This window comes from Geotrypetes seraphini, chromosome 13 (genome assembly GCF_902459505.1).
Source record: "Geotrypetes seraphini chromosome 13, aGeoSer1.1, whole genome shotgun sequence".
Classification (NCBI taxonomy): Eukaryota; Metazoa; Chordata; class Amphibia; order Gymnophiona; family Dermophiidae; genus Geotrypetes; species Geotrypetes seraphini.
Genome location: NC_047096.1, coordinates 37,669,213 through 37,687,631, shown reverse-complemented (window position 1 = coordinate 37,687,631; position 18,419 = coordinate 37,669,213). Strand labels below are relative to the sequence as shown.

At 43.0% G+C, this 18,419-nt stretch overlaps 1 protein-coding gene across 1 annotated transcript in view; it reads left to right on the top strand.

The window, feature by feature from the left end:
• The window catches only part of SCN3B (sodium voltage-gated channel beta subunit 3), a 39,587-nt gene extending 22,549 nt beyond the window's left edge, over positions 1–17,038 (top strand). The window contains exons 4-6 of the mRNA XM_033917279.1: positions 6,749–6,887; positions 7,393–7,499; positions 15,122–17,038. Of these exons, the coding sequence (XP_033773170.1) occupies positions 6,749–6,887; positions 7,393–7,456 (203 nt within the window). The 3' untranslated portion in view covers positions 7,457–7,499; positions 15,122–17,038. The remainder of the gene's footprint in view (positions 1–6,748; positions 6,888–7,392; positions 7,500–15,121) is intronic.
• The last annotated feature ends 1,381 nt before the right edge of the window (positions 17,039–18,419 follow it).

Here is an 18,419-nt window from a genome sequence, read left to right as displayed (position 1 = left end):
TAGAAACCACACCTAACTTTTAACCACCGTTTATAGAATTAGTTCTCAGTGGGGGTGTTTTTTTTTAGATCATATATAGAATCTTGTCCTAAGGCCCTAATTCTATGAAAAGCATCTGCCGTTAAGTGCCTAGAGTGGTCCATATGCGTCTGCAAAAGACAAGGTGAGTTGTCCGTAATGTGAAAGCCCCAAATCTTTCACATAAAACTGTTCCCACTGTGAAAAAGTGTTCATTCAAAGTTTTTTTTCAATTTGTTAACGTGCCTAACTTCGAATAACATGTGGTAGGTGTCATTTTCAACCGCGCCTACCAATTTAGCAGCCATTTATAGCATAAGTGGCTACTTAATAATAGAAAATACACTTGCGTTTTCGGGTCATGTAACTAGGTCTGCATTCACGAATGCCCATTAGGGACCTGCGCTTATGCCACCTCCAAAGGCTGGTGTAAATACAGGTGCCTAAATGGGCCAAATGCATGTGGAAATTCAAGTATTATGTAACCTGTGCGCACATATTCTGAACACGCCCCTGACCGGCCCATGCCCTTCCCATGGGGAGAGTGTGGCGCAGTGGTCAATGCTACAGCCTCAGCCCCCTGAGGTTGTGGCTTCAAACCCACACTGCTCCTTGTGACCTTGGGGAAGTCACTTAATCCCCTTCCCCCCATTGCCCCAGGTACATTAGATGGATTGTGAGCCCACCGGGGCAGACAGGGAAACATGCTTGGGTACCTGAATAAATTCATGTAAACCGTTCTGAGCTCCCCTGGCAGAATGGTATAGAAAATTGAATAAATAAATATCTATGCGCCCTTTGAACCTGCACCATAGAATTTGTGTGCCCAGAATACAGAATAGCAACTAAGAGCCAGATTGTATAAATGGCGCTTAAAGTTAGCCGCCTAACGTAGGCCCCCTTTTATCAAGCCACATTAGGGTTTTTGAAATCACCGGTCACTGTGGTAAAAGCTCCGATACTTACAGAATTCCTGTCAGCGTCAGAGCTTTTTCTGCAGTGGCCGGCGATAAAAAAACCCCTAATGCAGCTTGATTAAAAGGGGGCCTTAATTGACAAAATACCTTTAATAGCCTCAATAATTAGAAACAGAGTTTTACCCCCCTTACAAAACTGCGCTAGTGTTTTTTTATAGCACTGGCAGAATGCTCTGCACTGCTCTTGACGCTCATAGGAACTCTATGAGCGTCGGGAGCAGTGCAGAGCATTCAGTATGCCAGCCTACACTAAAAAACGCTATTGCGGTTTTGTAAAAAGGGGGGGTTGATTGGGCGAAAGGCACCTATTGCATGGCGCTTAGAGACGCCTAATGCCTAAGTGGGCTTTTCTATGGGCAGAGAGTGTTTTACAGGTCCTTTTACTAAGGTGCGTTAGCCGTTCCCGCACGTGCTAAAAATTAGCATGCGCTAAATGCTAACACGTGCTAACGTGTCCATTATATTCTGTGGATGCATTAGCACATGTTAGCATTTATCGTGCGCTAATTTTTAGCACGCGCCAAAACGTGTAGCGCACCTTAGTAAAAGAGGGGGTTAGGCGCACTAAGCACTATTGTCCAAAAACTCAGGCACCTGAAATGTTGCCCTTTAAAAGCTTCACCTACATTTCCAGCGCCTACATTTTTACATAGGCGCCAGCGGGAGTGATTCTGTAAACAGTGCCTAAATGCGATTTACATACAGCTGATGCCATTTCTCTAGGCGCCAGCTGATGTAGACGCCATTTACAGACTCCAGAGTTAAGGCCAGTTGCACATGCAACTGCAACTTGGTTGCCAATTGGCGCAAATTAAGTCTAATTATAGTCGATAATTGGCTGTTAAATTAATTTCATACACAACTACCCTTATTCTATAGATGCACAAACAAGTTTGGGTGCCAATCATCAATTTTTGCACATTTGTCTATAGAATTCGGTGACTTATGACATAAAAAATAACAGTTTTTTTCCCATATCATTTCAGGAAAAGACAATCTGAAATGACATGGGAAAGGTTGTTTAACACTTAGAGACCCAAATATAGAAAAAAACGTAAAAAAATTTTTTCGAACGTTCACATGTTGTTATAGGAGGCTTGTGATCCCTAAATCAGTGTTTTTTTTTTATTTTGACATTTTAGTAACTTTTGGGGAGGATGTTGTAAAATTGCAACGCTGGGCCTGTAAGGTAGCAGAATTTCAATAGTGTCACTCTCTCTCTGAACACATGTAAGGAATAATTAAAAGTTTATTTGTACTTTACAGCTTATAAAGACCCACCTAAGTTTATGTATATACACAACAACAATAGTATAATAAAGAAAAAAGTAATTTTTATTATCAATTTAATACAAAAAATGAGTATCATATAAAAACGCAAATTTTTCCCTGTGAAGCGCCCATTGACTTAAGAACATAAGCAGTGCCTCCGCTGGGTCAGACCTCAGGTCCATCTTGCCCAGCAGTCCGCTCTCGCGGCGGCCCGAACAGGTCACGGCCTGTCTGAGACACCAGAAGGGGCCCCCTTGCCACCTTGGTTTCCCATTGAGTTTTATCTTCCCATCGAAGTCCTAACCCTCCGGTCTTGCACATGCACGACCTGGTCGGATTTCTATACTTATTACTTGGTTTGCTTTCTATACCTGTGTTACATCCCAGCACCTCAGTATCCCACGATCCCCCTATCCCTCAGGAATCCGTCCAATCCCTGTTTGAATCCCTGTACCGTACTCTGCCTGATCACTTCCTCCGGTAGCGCATTCCAAGTGTCCACGACCCTTTGGGTGAAGAAAAACTTCCTTGCATTTGTTCTGAACCTATCTCCCTTCAGTTTCTCCGAATGCCCCCTCGTGCCTGTTGACCCCTTCAGCCTGAAGAATCTGTCCCTATCCACCCTCTCTATGCCCCTCATGATCTTGAAGGTCTCTATCATATCTCCCCTGAGCCTCCTTTTTTCCAGAGAGAAGAGCCCCAGCCTATCCAACCTCTCGGCATATGGGCAGTGTTCCAGCCCTCTTACCAGTTTCGTTGCTCTCCTTTGGACTCTCTCAAGCACTGCCATGTCCTTCTTGAGGTACGGCGACCAGTATTGAACGCAGTATTCCAGATGTGGACGCACCATAGCTCTATACAATGGCATGATGACTTCCCGCGTCCTGGTTGTTATGCCCCTCTTTATGATGCCCAGCATTCTGTTGGCTTTTTTCGAGGCTGCTGCGCACTGTGCAGATGGCTTCAGTGATGCATCTACCAGCACACCCAAGTCTCTCTCAAGACTGCTGTCTCCCAATAATGCCCCCCCCCAATTTGTATTTGAACAGCGGGTTCTTTTTACCTATATGCATGACCTTGCATTTTTCCACGTTAAAGCGCATTTGCCATTTGTTTGCCCAGTCTTCCAGCTTGTCCAGGTCCCTTTGCAGGTCCTCACACTCCTCCCTAGACCTAACTCTGCCGCACAGTTTGGTATCGTCTGCAAATTTTATAACCTCGCACTTTGCCTCTTTTTCCAGGTCATTGATAAATATGTTGAAGAGTAACGGCCCCAGCACCGATCCCTGTGGCACACCGCTCGTGACTCCCCGCCAGTCAGAGTATTGTCCCTTTACTCCGACCCTCTGCAGTCTACCCGACAACCAGTGCTCGATCCATCTGTGCACATCCCCTCCCACCCCGTGGTTCCACAGTTTCCTAAGCAGCCTTTCATGTGGCACCTTGTCGAAAGCCTTTTGAAAATCAAGGTAAATGATGTCTATAGGTTCCCCATTGTCCACCCGACTGCTTATTCCCTCAAAGAAGTGCAGAAGGTTCGTTAAGCATGACCTTCCCTTACAGAATCCATGCTGGCTTGTTCTCAGTAGGCCATATCTCTCGATATGCTCGCAAATACCATCCTTGATCATAGCTTCCACCATCTTCCCTATAATTGAAGTCAGGCTCACCGGCCTGTAGTTTCCGGGGTCACCCCTCGATCCCTTCTTGAAGATAGGTGTGACATTCGCCAATTTCCAGTCCTCTGGTACCTCTCCAGTTTTCAAGGATAGGTTGCAAACATGCTGGATTGTGCCCGCTATTTCTTGTCTTAGTTCTTTCAGAACCCTTGGGTGGATCCCGTCCGGGCCCGGCGATTTGCCGCATTTTAACCTGTCTATCTGCTTGAGGACATCCTCCTTACTTACCTCTATGTGTTCTAATTTTTCAGCCTGTTCCCCACTCATGAGCTCCTCTGAGTCTGGTATATTAGATGTGTCTTCTCTCGTGAAAACCGACGAGAAGAACGTGTTCAACCTCTCAGCTACCTCTTTATCCTCCTTGATCACTCCCTTCCTATCCCCATCGTCCAACGGCCCCACCTCCTCTCTCGCTGGTCGCTTCCCCTTTACGTAACTGAAGAATGCCTTGAAGTTTTTCGCCTCCCTGGCCAGCCCCTCTTCATATTTCCCTTTTGCTTTTCTAACCTCTCGGTGGCATTCCTTTTGGCATTTCTATCAGCGGTAATCAAGAAATTTCGTGTTTTTGCACAAAAAATTTCATGTTAGCGCAAATCTTTTGGCAGTTTTGTCCCAGCGTTGAATCTTCTCCACTGGTTGTGGGCCAGCAAAGGAAGACACAAGTGTAACCTGTCTGTTGTCAAACCATTTCACAGCACAAATGTTGTGATTTGACTCCACTCTGACATCAAAGCTTCCTCTTCCCTTTTTCTTCAAGCTTTTCTCATCCTCAAGATTACAGTTTGGAAGGCGCACTTGTCTGGCTGTTCCTGTGTAATGAATTCCACAATCCAGCAGCCTAACTATCAATGGGATGCTGGTGAAAAAGTTGTCTGCATAGATCTTGTAGTTGTGACTATGTGGAAGTGTGGAAGCAAGTTTCATCACAACATCCCCTGATAGTCCAAGTTCAGATCTTGCCCGTATTCCATTCACACTGCCTTGGTACACATCAAAATCACAAAGTATACCAGAGATTCCAGTCCTTGCCCACAGCTTGAACCCCCATGGGTTTGGCTTGCCACGCATGTACTGTTTGATGCTGCTGAATTTCCCCCTAAAAGGGATCATCATTTCATCAACAGAGTTATGTTCTTCAGGGACCACTTTTAGGCATTTCTCTCTGAAAGCATCAAGCCATGGTCTGAGTTTCCAGAGTTTGTCACTTTTTTGTTCCATCTCAGACACGGTTAGATTGTTCACAAAATGTAATGATGTCAACAGAGACTGGAATCTGTTTCGTGACATTACATCAGCGACAGGACTGTATCTTGTGTCTGCTTCCCAGTACATACGGACTCCAGGCATTTGGACAAGACCCATCTTCAGATACATGCCAATCATCTGCTCTATTTCCTTTGTGTTTGTGTTTATAGATGATCCTTTCTTCTGAAAACTGTACTGATTTGTGTTATCTGCCAGAGCGTTGATCATATCTTCTGTCACAAACTTCTGAAAGTACTCCAGTGGTGTGCAGAGGGAATGGACATCATTACTGACATCCTGACCAGAAAAATCAGTACTGGGAGAGATGAAATTCTTTTTCAGCCATCGATATCTGTCACGGGGCCCAGTCTTGGCATCAGGATGTTCTGCCTCTGTTGGAATGATTTGAACATCAGAAGTTAGGTGGTCATCGGGTAATTTATTTTCCTTGTCCACTTCACCGATAACTCCATATTCCACAACTTCTATCAAGTAGACCTATTGTTCAATTAGACATGCAAACACTTTAATCCTCACCTCCTGGAGATTTATCACCTTCTCAAGTTTAAAGTGCAGACAAAACCTTGCTATCACTTTGACCCACTGTTGTAAAATTACAACATAGAAATAACCAGCTCTAAATCTCTTAAAATCAGTATATTCAATGATGTCATAAAATCTGCATGATCTACACATATTAATGATCACATAAAAAAATATTTCAAGCTTTTTACTTACTTTAGTCCTGATGTATCCCGTCCAAAACAACAAGATGATATACTCCAAAGCAGGCAACAGGGTTGTATGACTTCATGGCCAGATAAACAGACCTATTTACACATTCAACCATCCAATGGTGTTGCTGAACTGAACAATAGGTTCTATTAGTAATGTACATGAAGTTTTAAAAAGAAAAAAAATGGGGGAGGGTTTATTTTGTAGCCTTAAATGTGATGTTGTAATATTACAACACTGGGTCTCAGGGGAGTGCAGACAAAACCTTGCTATCACTTTGACCCACTGTTGTAAAATTACAACATAGAAATAACCAGCTCTAAATCTCTTAAAATCAGTATATTCAATGATGTCATAAAATCTGCATGATCTACACATATTAATGATCACATAAAAAAATATTTCAAGCTTTTTACTTACTTTAGTCCTGATGTATCCCATCCAAAACAACAAGATGATATACTCCAAAGCAGGCAACAGGGTTGTATGACTTCATGGCCAGATAAACAGACCTATTTACACATTCAACCATCCAATGGTGTTGCAGAACTGAACAATAGGTTCTATTAGTAATGTACATGAAGTTTTAAAAAGAAAAAAAATGGGGGAGGGTTTATTTTGTAGCCTTAAATGTGATGTTGTAATATTACAACACTGGGTCTCTGGGGGATGTTAGATTTAGTTTTAATCCTAAAACTAGGGGTTTAGAAAGTTTTATAGTGGGATGAAAAATTAAATCTGGTCTTTAGTGACTGGTTGTTGTTTTTTCTGGATGCATTGTGAAGTTTCTTTGGTTCTAATTTTATTTTCTCCACTGAATAGCTGAAGACGACTTCACGTCTGTTGTCTCTGAAATCATGATGTACATCCTCCTGGTCTTTCTCACATTGTGGTTGTTGATAGAAATGATTTATTGCTACAGGAAAATCTCCAAGACGGAGGAAACTACCCAAGAGAGTGCGTAAGTATCTCTAGGAATGGAAAAAAATGGCAGCCACTTTCTTTTTTTCTCCCTTCTTAAAATTCTTGAATTCATCTCAGAGAACAGTAAAGTGTCAGCACTGGGGGCATGAGCCAGAACCCGTCAGCTTTTAACTTAATATAAAATCTCTTGGGCAGTCTTCAGCAAATCATATTAGATTATTATTTCTTTTTAACCCAGATTACCCACCCTGGCCTGGAAAGAAATAATCATGACCATCGTTGTTTGAAAATGTTCTTGGAGAAGTTGGCTAGGATCCTTAGTTACAAAACAAAATGAGAATTATTTCTCAACATTGCTACTTCTTCAACTTGATGTTTCAAGGTTTGCCAAAGAAAGTTGAGCCTAAGTTGAAGAGCAGGATGCCCCTCCCCTGTTAATAACAGTCTCACACTTATTCTGGATCTTCCACCCTTGCTCAATTAGTTACTGACCCTCTGGTTTCTAGTAACGGCGCCTTTCCTTGCATTTTGCTTTCCTACAGGACTGACTACCTTGCCATTCCCTCAGAAAACAAGGAAAAATGCACAGTTCCTGTAGAAGAATAACTTCCAGCCTATATCAGAGATGTGACATGGCCTGCAAATCCTGGTAATGTGTATAAGTGCCATTGGACGTGATTGTTTGTTTGAGTGGGGGAGGGAGGTAGTTATACAGTTAGGAAGAAATTCTCTAAATGGTGCTCATAAATGGGCACTGGAAAAGATCAACACTAAGGCCCGGATTCTATAAGCATCGGAGCTGGCCACCTAAAAAACAGCCACCAATTGCATGTCAATCATGCAATGGCGGGTAGAAAAACAGAAGAGCCCCTCACCTTGGAATACAGACATGTCAACAAAAAAAGGCAAGGGGGATGTCTTTGGTTGGACAACAAAGGTAGGAAAAATGATTATATTTATTTTCAATTTAGTGATCAAAATGTGTCCATTGTGAGAATTTATATCTGCTATCTATATTTTGTACTATGACCCCTCTTTTACTAAACCGCAATAGCAGTTTTTAGCATAGGGAGCCTATGAGCGTTGGAAGCAGCGTGGGATCTTCAGCGCAGCTCCCTGCACTAAAAACCACTATCACGGTTTAGTAAAATGGGAGGGGGTATATTTGTCTATTTTTGTATAGTTACTGAGGTGACATTGCATATTTTAAAGTCATCTACCTTGACCTCTTTGAAAAAAAAAATTATAATTAACATTTTCTCTGCGTACAGTGTGCTTAGTGGGGTTGTTGTTTTTTTTTTTTTTACATTTTTTTGTTGGTAGATCATTTTGACTTGGTCATTTTTCAGTTCAAAAATTTTATTGGTTTTGTGATAAAGCAAAAAGCATACAACAAGATCGAAGGATGCATAATACAAATGTAATGATTATATGTAGCTCACAAGCCAAAAACGTGTGGGCACCCTTGGCCTAGACATTAGGCAGTATATAAATTTTTAAAATAAATAAATACTTTAGTATATAAACTTATTGAGCGTCAGGCACTTATTTCAATTGTATTGAGGGGTGTTTTACAGCGCCAACACAAATTCATGTTTCGTTCCGCTGGGGCTGTCTCAAGGCAATCCCCCTACAAAAAAAAACCTATGACGATTCTAAGTAATATCATATTTACATCTATAATATCCCCACACATTATCTCTTCACCTAACATTTATATGACTCTCTTCAATTTGCTTGTGCCTTGTTTAGACAACATGGCCGCGGTGTCCTTTGTATTTTCCCAGGGTCGCGGTCATGTGACTTTCAACACCAATCAGTAAAGACAGGCTTAGACAAGCATCATCCATTCTATTTCTCTACTGAGACCTAGTTTGGAGTTTAAAATTTTCGAAATATTCCTAAGAAGAGACATAGTAGAGTAATTCTCGGGACTTATGAAGATGATCTGGCGATTTAGCTGACAATTCATCGCTGTTCACTAACAGATAAATATTTCTGAAGGTTCTTTGAGATGAATGGAAATTTTTGTGAGGGATGAGTGTGAATTGCTGTGGATATATGGCCTAACAAGGTACCATTTATAGAATATAGGCCTAAGTACTATTCTATAAAGGTGAAGAGGCGCTGCTTACCTCCTCACTGTGACTCCCTCTAAGGCAGTGGTTCTCAACCCTGTCTTGGGGACTCCCCAGCCAGTTAGGTTTTCAAGATATCCCTAATGAATATGCATAACATACATGTAGAAGAGAAGAACTAATACATATATGCACACAACATTATTAATGCGCAGTGTATTTCCAAAACCAATAATACATTTATTTGCAAGTAGAGTATATAAATTATAACAGCGGAAGCACACCAGTAATAAGATTGTATTATCAGTCTGAAGATGCAATGGAGAGATTATACAGACAGAAGCCGGCAGAATCTGGCTGTACAGAGGTTGTCTCTAGGTAAAATCTCTTTATATAACCTTTGTTTGGTCCATGCCCATGCATCCTATGTCACCTGAGGACTATTCCAATTGATGCAAATATACTACTAAATTGCCCTATCCCAATCACTTCCTTGTTCCTATGCACATATCTAGAAGGTTGCTTACTGTTATCTGTGGCTTTCCTGTGACCGGGTCCTTCATCTAGATGTGTACTGGCAGTTGTTGGCAGTTGCTGTTCCAATGGTTGCTGGTGGCCACAAGGTGCTGACCCAACAGTTACTGATGTGCACATGATTTCTCTATAAAGCTATCTTTTTTTTTTTTTTTGAGCAATTAAACTCAGGCATGCACCTGACCACAAGGTCATCTTCAGAGCATAACATAGAAACATAGAACATGACGGCAGAAAAGGGCCACAGCTCATCTAGTCTGCCTACACTAATGGCCCACCCCCTAACTACCTCCATGAAGAGATCCCACATGCCAATCCCATCTTTTCTTAAAATCTGGCACGCTGCTGGCCTCAATTACCTGTTGTGGAAGATTATTCCAGCGATCAACCACCCTTTCGGTGAAGAAATATTTTCTGGTGTCGCCATGAAATTTCCCACCCCTGATTTTCAACGGATGCCCTCATGTTGCCGTGGGTCCTTTAAGGAAAAAGAGATCCTCTTCCACCTTGATTCGGCCTGTGACATATTTGAACATCTTGATCATGTCTCCCCTCTCTCTGCGTTCCTCGAGTGAGTACAGCTGCAACTTACCTAGTCGTTCCTCATACGGGAGATCCTTGAGACCTGAGACCATCCTGGTGGCCATTCGCTGAACCGACTCAACTCTCCACACATCTTTTTGATAATGCGGCCTCCAGAATTGTACACAGTATTCCAGATGGGGTCTCACCATGGATCTGTACAACGGCATTATGACCTCGGGCTTATGGCTGACGAAACTTCTACGGATACAGCCCATGATTTGTCTAGCCCTGGATGAAGCTTTCTCCACTTGATTGGCAGTCTTCATGTTTTCGCTAATGATCACCCCCAAGTCACGTTCTGCTACAGTTCTTGCTAGGATCTCACCATTTAGGGTGTAAGTCCTGCATGGATTTTTGCCGCCAAGGTGCATGACCTTGCATTTTTTGGCATTGAAACTTAGTTGCCAAGTCTTTGACCAATGCTCCAGCAGGAGTAGGTCCTGCGTCAAACTGTCGGGCATTGAGCTTTTGTCGGGCACTGTGCTTTCATCTGTTGTGCAGTTGCCTACTATGTTTGCATAGTTTGGTGTCATCGGCGAATAATGTAATTTTACCTAGAAGCCCTTCAGCCAAGTCTCTTACGAAGATGTTAAATAGGATCGGGCCCAAGACCGAGCCCTGCAGCACTCCACTGATCACCTCCGTCGTATCAGAGAGGGTACCGTTTACCACTACCCTCTGAAGAATACCTCTAAGCCAGTCCCTAACCCATGTGGTTAATGTTTCACCCAGTCCCATCGAACCCATCTTGCTCAATAACCTGCAGTATGGGACGCTATCAAATGCTTTGCTGAAGTCCAAATACATGACGTCCAGGGACTCCCCTATATCCAGCTTTCTTGTTACCCAGTCAAAGAAGCTGATCAGATTTGATTGGCAGGACCTTCCCTTCGTAAAACCATTTTGAAATGTCTTTTAACCTCTTTAGTTCAAAATGGTTGCAGCTTTCCATGGACCCTCCCTCAATGGGCATACCCTTTATAGAGTAGTGCTTAGCGCCAATTCCTATACCCAACTCTAGACACCAGACTTATGTCTGCTGAAACCAAGTTTGACAAAAAGACCCATTATTCTGTAAAACTATATGCATGAATACAGAATGTCTAGTGCTGTACTCGGAGAGAGCCCCCAGGAAAGAGACTTGGGAGTACTTGTAGACAAGTCAATGAAACCGTCCACGCAATGCGCGGCAGCAGCAAAAAGGGCAAACAGAATGCTAGGAATGATTAAGAAGAGGATCACAAACAGATCAGAGAAGGTTATCATGCTGCTGTACTGGGCCATGAAGCGCCCCCACCTGGAGTGCTGCATCCAACACTGGTCGCCATACATGAAAAAGGACATTGTACTACTTGAAAGGGTCCAGAGAAGAGCAACAAAAATGGTTAAGGGACTGGAGGAGTTGCCGTACAATGAGAGGCTAGAGAAACTGGGCCTTTTCTCCCTTGGGAAGAGGAGACTGAGAGGGGACATAAATGAAACATTCAAGATATTGAATGGAATTGACGTAGTAGAGAAAGAGAGATTGTTCACCCTCTCCAAGGTGGAGAGAACGAGAGGGCACTCTCTAAAGTTAAATGGGGATAGATTCCGTAGAAATGTAAGGAAGTTCTTCTTCACCCAGAGAGTGGTGGAAAACTGGAACGCTGTTCTGGAGGCTGTTATATGGGAAAACACCCTCCAGGGATTCAAGAAAGGGTTATATAAGTTCCTGCTGAACCAGAACGTACGCAGGTAAAGCAAGACTCTAGTAAGGCACTGGTCTTTGACCTAAGGACCACCGCTTCAGCGGACTGCTGGGCACCATGGACCATTGGTCTGACCCAGCAGCGGCAAATATTATATTCTCATCTTTTTGGCATGTCCTGAACCTGCTCGTGCCTCACCACGGCCTCACCCCTTTTTGCATTCTATGCTATGCTATAGCAAACAGACAGATGTGCAAGCAAATTCTAATTGATCACAATTAATGTCACTTGGTTGTTAGCATCCAATTATTGATGGTCAACAGCTTGTTAATGTGCGCATCTCGGAAGTGTCCATAAATCTGGATGCCATATATAGAATCAGGGAGTTAGCCATTATTTAGTGAGAAATTTGTGCCCGCATCACTAATTAGAAATCTCCATCATGAAGCATCCTTTGTTATGAATACACTGAAGGCCCCCAAGAAGTCAGCAATGGGAATTTTTTTGTTTTCATTATTGATGAAATATACAACAGCCATATAATGAGGTCTACAACATAGCAATAAATACACATAATACACTATCAAAGGCTTTGCTAAAATCTAAATACACCACATCTAGCGCACTCCCTCTACCCAATTCTCTGGTCATTCAATCAAAGAATTGGATATAGTACCATTCTTCATATTTTTCACATTGGATAATATACATACTACATTTGAAGATGAGCATGTGTAGGAGCCCCTTATGCTGACATGCTTATTTCATGTGAGTGACTGAGCGGTCCTGTGATATGTGCTGGGACTAGTCTTTAAGCCCATTATATTAACGGGTGCTAGAATAGATGTGTCTGTCTGTTTCTTTCTCTCTCTCTCTCCTTGGCCGCTGTCTGTGTCCTTCTGTCTTCCCTCCCCCCCTGAGCAAAGCTATCTGCCCCCAGCACACCCCTCCCCCCAAAGCAGCCCCCTTTCCCTCTCCCTGACTGTCTCTCCATAGCCCCCTTTCTGTATTTCCCCCAGAGCAAAGCTGTCTGCCCCTAGCACACACCTACCCCCAAAGCAGTCCCCTTTCACTCTCCCTAACTGTCTCTCCATGGCTCCTTCTGTCTTCCCCCTAGAGCAAAGCTGTCTGTCCCCAGCACACCTCCCCCTCCAAAGCAGCCTCCTTTCCCTCTCCCTGTCTCTCCATGGCCCCTTCTGTCTTCCTCCCCAGAGCAAAGCTGTCTGTCCCCAGCACACCTCTTCCCCAAAGCAGCCCCCTTTGTCTCTCCATGGCCCCTTCTGTCTTCCCCCCAGAGCAAAGCTGTCTGTCCCCAGTACACCCCTCCCCCCAAAGCAGCCCCCTTTCCCTCTCCCCCTGTATTGTTCCCGTTCTTATCCTCCCTCCATCCCAGCGACTTCTGTCCCCAGCACACCCCTCACTGCAAAGCAGCCCCCTTTCCTTCTCTCTGACTGTCTCTCCATGGCCCCCCTTCTGTATTCCCCCGAGCAAAGCTGTCTGTCCCCAGCACACCCCTCCCCCCAAAGCAGCCCCCTTTCCCTCTCCCTGTCTCTCCATGTCCCCTTCTGTCTTCCCCCCTAGAGCAAAGCTGTCTGTCCCCAGCACACCCCTCCCCCCAAAGCAGCCCCCTTTCCCTCTCCCCCTGTATTGTTCCAGTTCTTAGTTTCCCTCCATCCCAGCGTCTTCTGGCCTGCTCCTTTTCAAAGCAGCCTGCGATTGTGGCCGGCTTTAGCGAACCTCGCAGGCCGCTTTCCAGCTCAGTAGCACACTCCCTCTGACGCGATCCCGTTCATCAGATGGAACGTGCTACTGAAGTTGGAGAGCGGCTTGCGCGGTTCACTAAAGCCAGCCAAGATCGCAGGCTGCTTTGAAGAGGAGGATCAGCGGCGGCGGCGGTTGGTGAGTGAGGTCGAGAGGCGGGAAGCTCCAGTGTGTTCCCTGCCGAGGACGCGGGCAGGGAGAGAGCTTGCCTGCGCTTCCTCCAGCGGTTGGTGAGTGAGGGCGGGAGGAGGGGAGTGGCCAGAGTGATCCCTTCCGCCGTGCTCTAAAATAGAATCCAGCCACAGATCAGAAAACACGGCCGCAGGGATCATGAAACCCTAAATGCGCATGCGCGCTTAGGGTTTTATTATATAGGATATGTATATAGTTCAAACTGTAAAATGTTGTAAAACCACCAGATGGCAGTAGGGGGATTTGAAGCAGTTGTTTTAGCTACCTGTGTACTTTCTGTTCAGTTCCTGTTCTATCAGAGGAAATGCTACTTATTCCCTAAATTGTAACAATATGAAAAAACCTTGTATATTAAATAAAGTATTTTTGTAGATTTTTGCTACATTGTTTCTGAAGTAGACTACTGCTACTATTTTATCATTTCTATAGTGCTGGAAGGCCTACACAGCACTGCATATTTAACATTCAATAGATGGTCCCTACTCAGAGCTTACAATCTAATTTGAACAAACAGACAGGACATCTCAGGGTTGGGGAGTTTCTAGCAGAAGGAATGATATTATGTGTATAAGTATCTGACAGTGAGTTGGAGTTAAGAGTTGAAAACAGCTTCAAAAAAGTGGGCTTTTAGTTTGGATTTAAAGACTGCTAGAGACTGAGCATGATGTATTGACTCTGGCAGCCTGTTCCAGGCGTACGGTGCAGCATCCCTCAGCAGGAGGAGTGCTCAATTCCTCCTGCCGCCAACTTCCCTGATCAAAACAAATAAGTGGGGAAAACCACAAAAACTTGGTACTCTATCTCATTAGAGTGATTAAAGGAAGTATATCAAGAAAGGCAGAAAATCACTCCTTTAGAATATCAAACTCTCTTCATATACACATTTAGCTAAATGTGTATAAGAAGAGAGTTTGATATTCTAAAGGAGTGATTTTCTGCTTTTCTTGCCATCTTTCCTGAAGCATCCTCCCTAACAGGAAGACACCCCTCCCCCCGTACCTTTTAAAATGAAGGTCAGGATGGAGGGAGTCATGTACCCTCCAGCCGGCAGGCCTGCCACTGCAAAATGGCAGGCTTTCCCCTTCCCAATGCATTCTGGGATGCACCGGGGAGGAGCCTAAGGCCCTGATTGGCTTAGATGTGTAAGGCCCCTCTCATAAGGGGGCCTTAGGCACCTGGGCCAACCAGAGTCTTAGGCCTCCTTCCCAGTGCACCCTGGGATGCACTGGGAGTGGCATAAGACTCCGATTGGCCAGATACCTAAAACCCCTGTATAGGACACCCATGTGCTATTCTGAAAAGCCACTTAGGCGGCTGCTGAGACCTGTCATCCTATACAGAATCGGGTCCTTAATCTCTTGTTTCTTTTGCACTGAAGATTTCTTTGACCGAATGATTTATATGTAGTGATTTTTTTTTTCTTTCATTTTCAGGCACTGGAACACCCGGAGGATCAGAAAAATCCAACCTAACTGTATAGTGACTCTTTCACGAAAAATGAAGGCAAGGAGACATACTTTTTTGCATTTGCCTTAGATTGTGTATGGCTTCCTTTTCTACATCTGGACACTTTGCCCTGCACCTCCCTCAGCCAGTCCATCCAAGAAATCTCAGCAGAAGCATGCTAAATGGAAGGAGGAGATGCCCATCTGCAGCACCTTTTATTTATTTATTTTTTTGTCATGTCTTTGAGGTGTGCTTATTAACCAGGGCAAATGCCATCTGGGAGGCCATTCTGTGGGGAAGAGATCAGACTTTCTTCTACACTGTGTCCAGCGTCTTCATGTGGAAATATTATTACTGTGTATTTATTCATATCGAGGAATGTAAAAAGTTCTGTATTAGGTAGTCTAAAATAAAATATGTAAAGGAACAGTACAGGAGTAACAAGGAACCACCTAGTTGTAGGTTCAAGAAGGCACATAAATGTTCGTTTTCTAGTCATTTACACGTTAATGGGTAATTATGCATGTAAATAACCTCTTATTGAATACTAAATTGTGGAAAAAAGTACTTAACCGGAGTATGGGTGAAACACATATATACACTTGTAAATTAAGAATACTATACGTTTGTTATGTTTGTGCATATATCTAGGAATGAAATCACCTCGCAGACACCCATTTCTTCATTGTTCTCTTGCCTTCATATCATTTCTTAGAAGAAAAAAAACTTTTCAGAATTTATAATAAATTAAATTTAAAGAAAAAAAAAACCTTAACTTGCATTACAGCGAGCAGAAAAGGAAGGAACTATAACAACAATCACTCATGAATATATTTTGGGCTCCTGGTTTAGCAGAGGACATTTAATTTCTTACTATAATTTGTATTCCTGAATTTGCGTTACTCAATAATTCTTGGATCTGATAGTGGACATGAGTGTCTTTAATTATTTGTACTCAAAAAAAACGAGGGTAATCAAATTATCAAAGGTGATATGTAATATATGCACTATCATTGATCACCTAAAAATATTTTATAAGTCTCAAAATATATTCAATACATGAATATTGTAGCCCACTGTAGCCCAGGACAGGGCTCAATAGCACTCCCAGTGGTTACCACAAAATAGCACACTGACGAGTGACCCAAAATGGAGTCACCCTGCAGGACTGGACTTTAAACAGGAACAAAAATCACAAAGCACCACAATCAAAGTTCATGGAAAAATGATTCAACTTTACTCATTCTTTTCTTGAAAGTAAGTAGATCATCATTACAACTTGTAAGCTTGTCAGAATTCTCCCACAGCAGCAAAAAACCAAAATATCAAAAGAAACAAGTGAAAACAGTACAAAATAAAGTTCTGGGCTTGTTCCCAGCCTTAACTCAATCCTCGCTGCAGGTGAGGATTTAGCTCTCCCTAGAGCTAATACTGCCTGTGCCCAAACAGGCAGTTTCAAAAAAAACACAAACACAGTTCAAGGCATTTGTTCAATAGCTCTAGTGTCCAAAGTTCCATTAAAGCCTCTGGCCAGTTCAACTCACTGCCAGGATAAGAGAGTGTCAGGTTTTGCAAAAGAAAGGCCTCAATACAGGCTTTCAAAATTCCCGCCCAGGATGATAGCAAAACCTCTCCCAAACAATACACACTCCCAGCTTACCAAAACAAAAATAGTCCCAAACAGTCCAGAGCAAAAAATCACAACTCACTACTTGCTGGTAGAGACCCAGTCTACCTGCATGGCTTCAGAAACATCAGGAGCATACTCTGCCAGACTTTCCTCACACTCCATGGGCTGTTCTTCTGGAAATAGCAGCTCCTCAGCTTGTCCAGCCTCTAACAGCTCCATGGGAATAGGCTGGTTGCTCCTGCTTGGCCCCGGGGACTCCCAAAGGTTTAAACCTTCTCCCTAGCTGACCTCCCTGTCTGTTCTCAACTGCAGGTTTAAATACTTTGGGGCAACGCCCTACTCTAGTTGAGTCAGCAGAGTAGCTGGGACCTCTTGGGCTCCCCCGGTGGTGGCTCGGGAATGAATCACCCACTTCTTCATCAAATAAATCAGGCTCCCTCTGGTGGTCACAGGATAAATTATCAGTCTCAGGATTTACATGCACCTTCCTGATTCCACCTCGGGATTTCATTTTTACTTTTTTCCCTGAACTAACAGGGACCCTGGCAGGCATCGTGTCTGCCTGGTCACAATATAACTTATACAAAGTGAACACTCAGACCCACAACTTTATCCCAGTGAACAAAGATCACGGAGTAGCTGTGCAGAGAGACCATCATGCATGTCGGTGAATCTGTGTGCATGTTGTTGTAACTTTAAGGAGGTGCCCGGAGCAGCTGTTGATTGTTTCCCACCATAAACCAAGATAAGTTATTACAGTTTTCTATACAGATTTGGTTTATTGTATGCTCTGTACTGGTTTTGATGGGTGAGACTGTAAACCACTATGATGGTCTCTCTGCACAGCTACTCCGTGATCTTTGTTCACTGGGATAAAGTTGTGGGTCTGAGTGTTCACATTGTATAAGTTATATTCATGTATTGAATATATTTTGAGACTTATAAAATATTTTTAGGTGATCAATGATAGTGCTTTAATTATTTGTAACCATACTAATTTTTTAGTAGGTTATTCTTGTTCTTTATTTAATTATTATACCTTAAATTGTTTATTTGGTTAACCACACTATCTGTACAAGATTTATATGCTTGGAAGTTTAATGAAAAATTGAATAAATATATAAGAAGCATTACAGCAGTGGTCTCAAACTCATGGCCCACCAGGTACTATTTAGAGGCCCTCAATATGTTTATCATAATCACAAAAGTAAAATAAAACACTTTCTTGATCATATGTCTCTTTAGCTATAAATTACAATATTATTATTGAGACTTAGCCAAAAGGTAAGATTATAAACTATAAAGAGTTTTACCTCATGCAAAGTTGTCATTTCTTTAATAAGACATTAACTCAAAGTACCTACAAATCCAAAATGTGGCCCTGCAAAGGGTTTGAGTTTGAGACCACTTCACCGGACCACTGCCGACACAGCCAGAGTTTTGTTTCCTGCATCAGGGTAGGGACCTGAGCAGTAAAAGAGACCAATGAAGAAACGGGTGGCTGTGAGGTGATTTCATGAATGTTTTCAAACGGCCCAAAACAGAAGATCTCTAAATGCCAGAAGATGATAAATTAGTTGCTGTGTTTTAAATGCTCACTCACTAGATGAAATTTACTAAGGTTGATATTTTTGTGTTGGGCCTTTAATTAAACA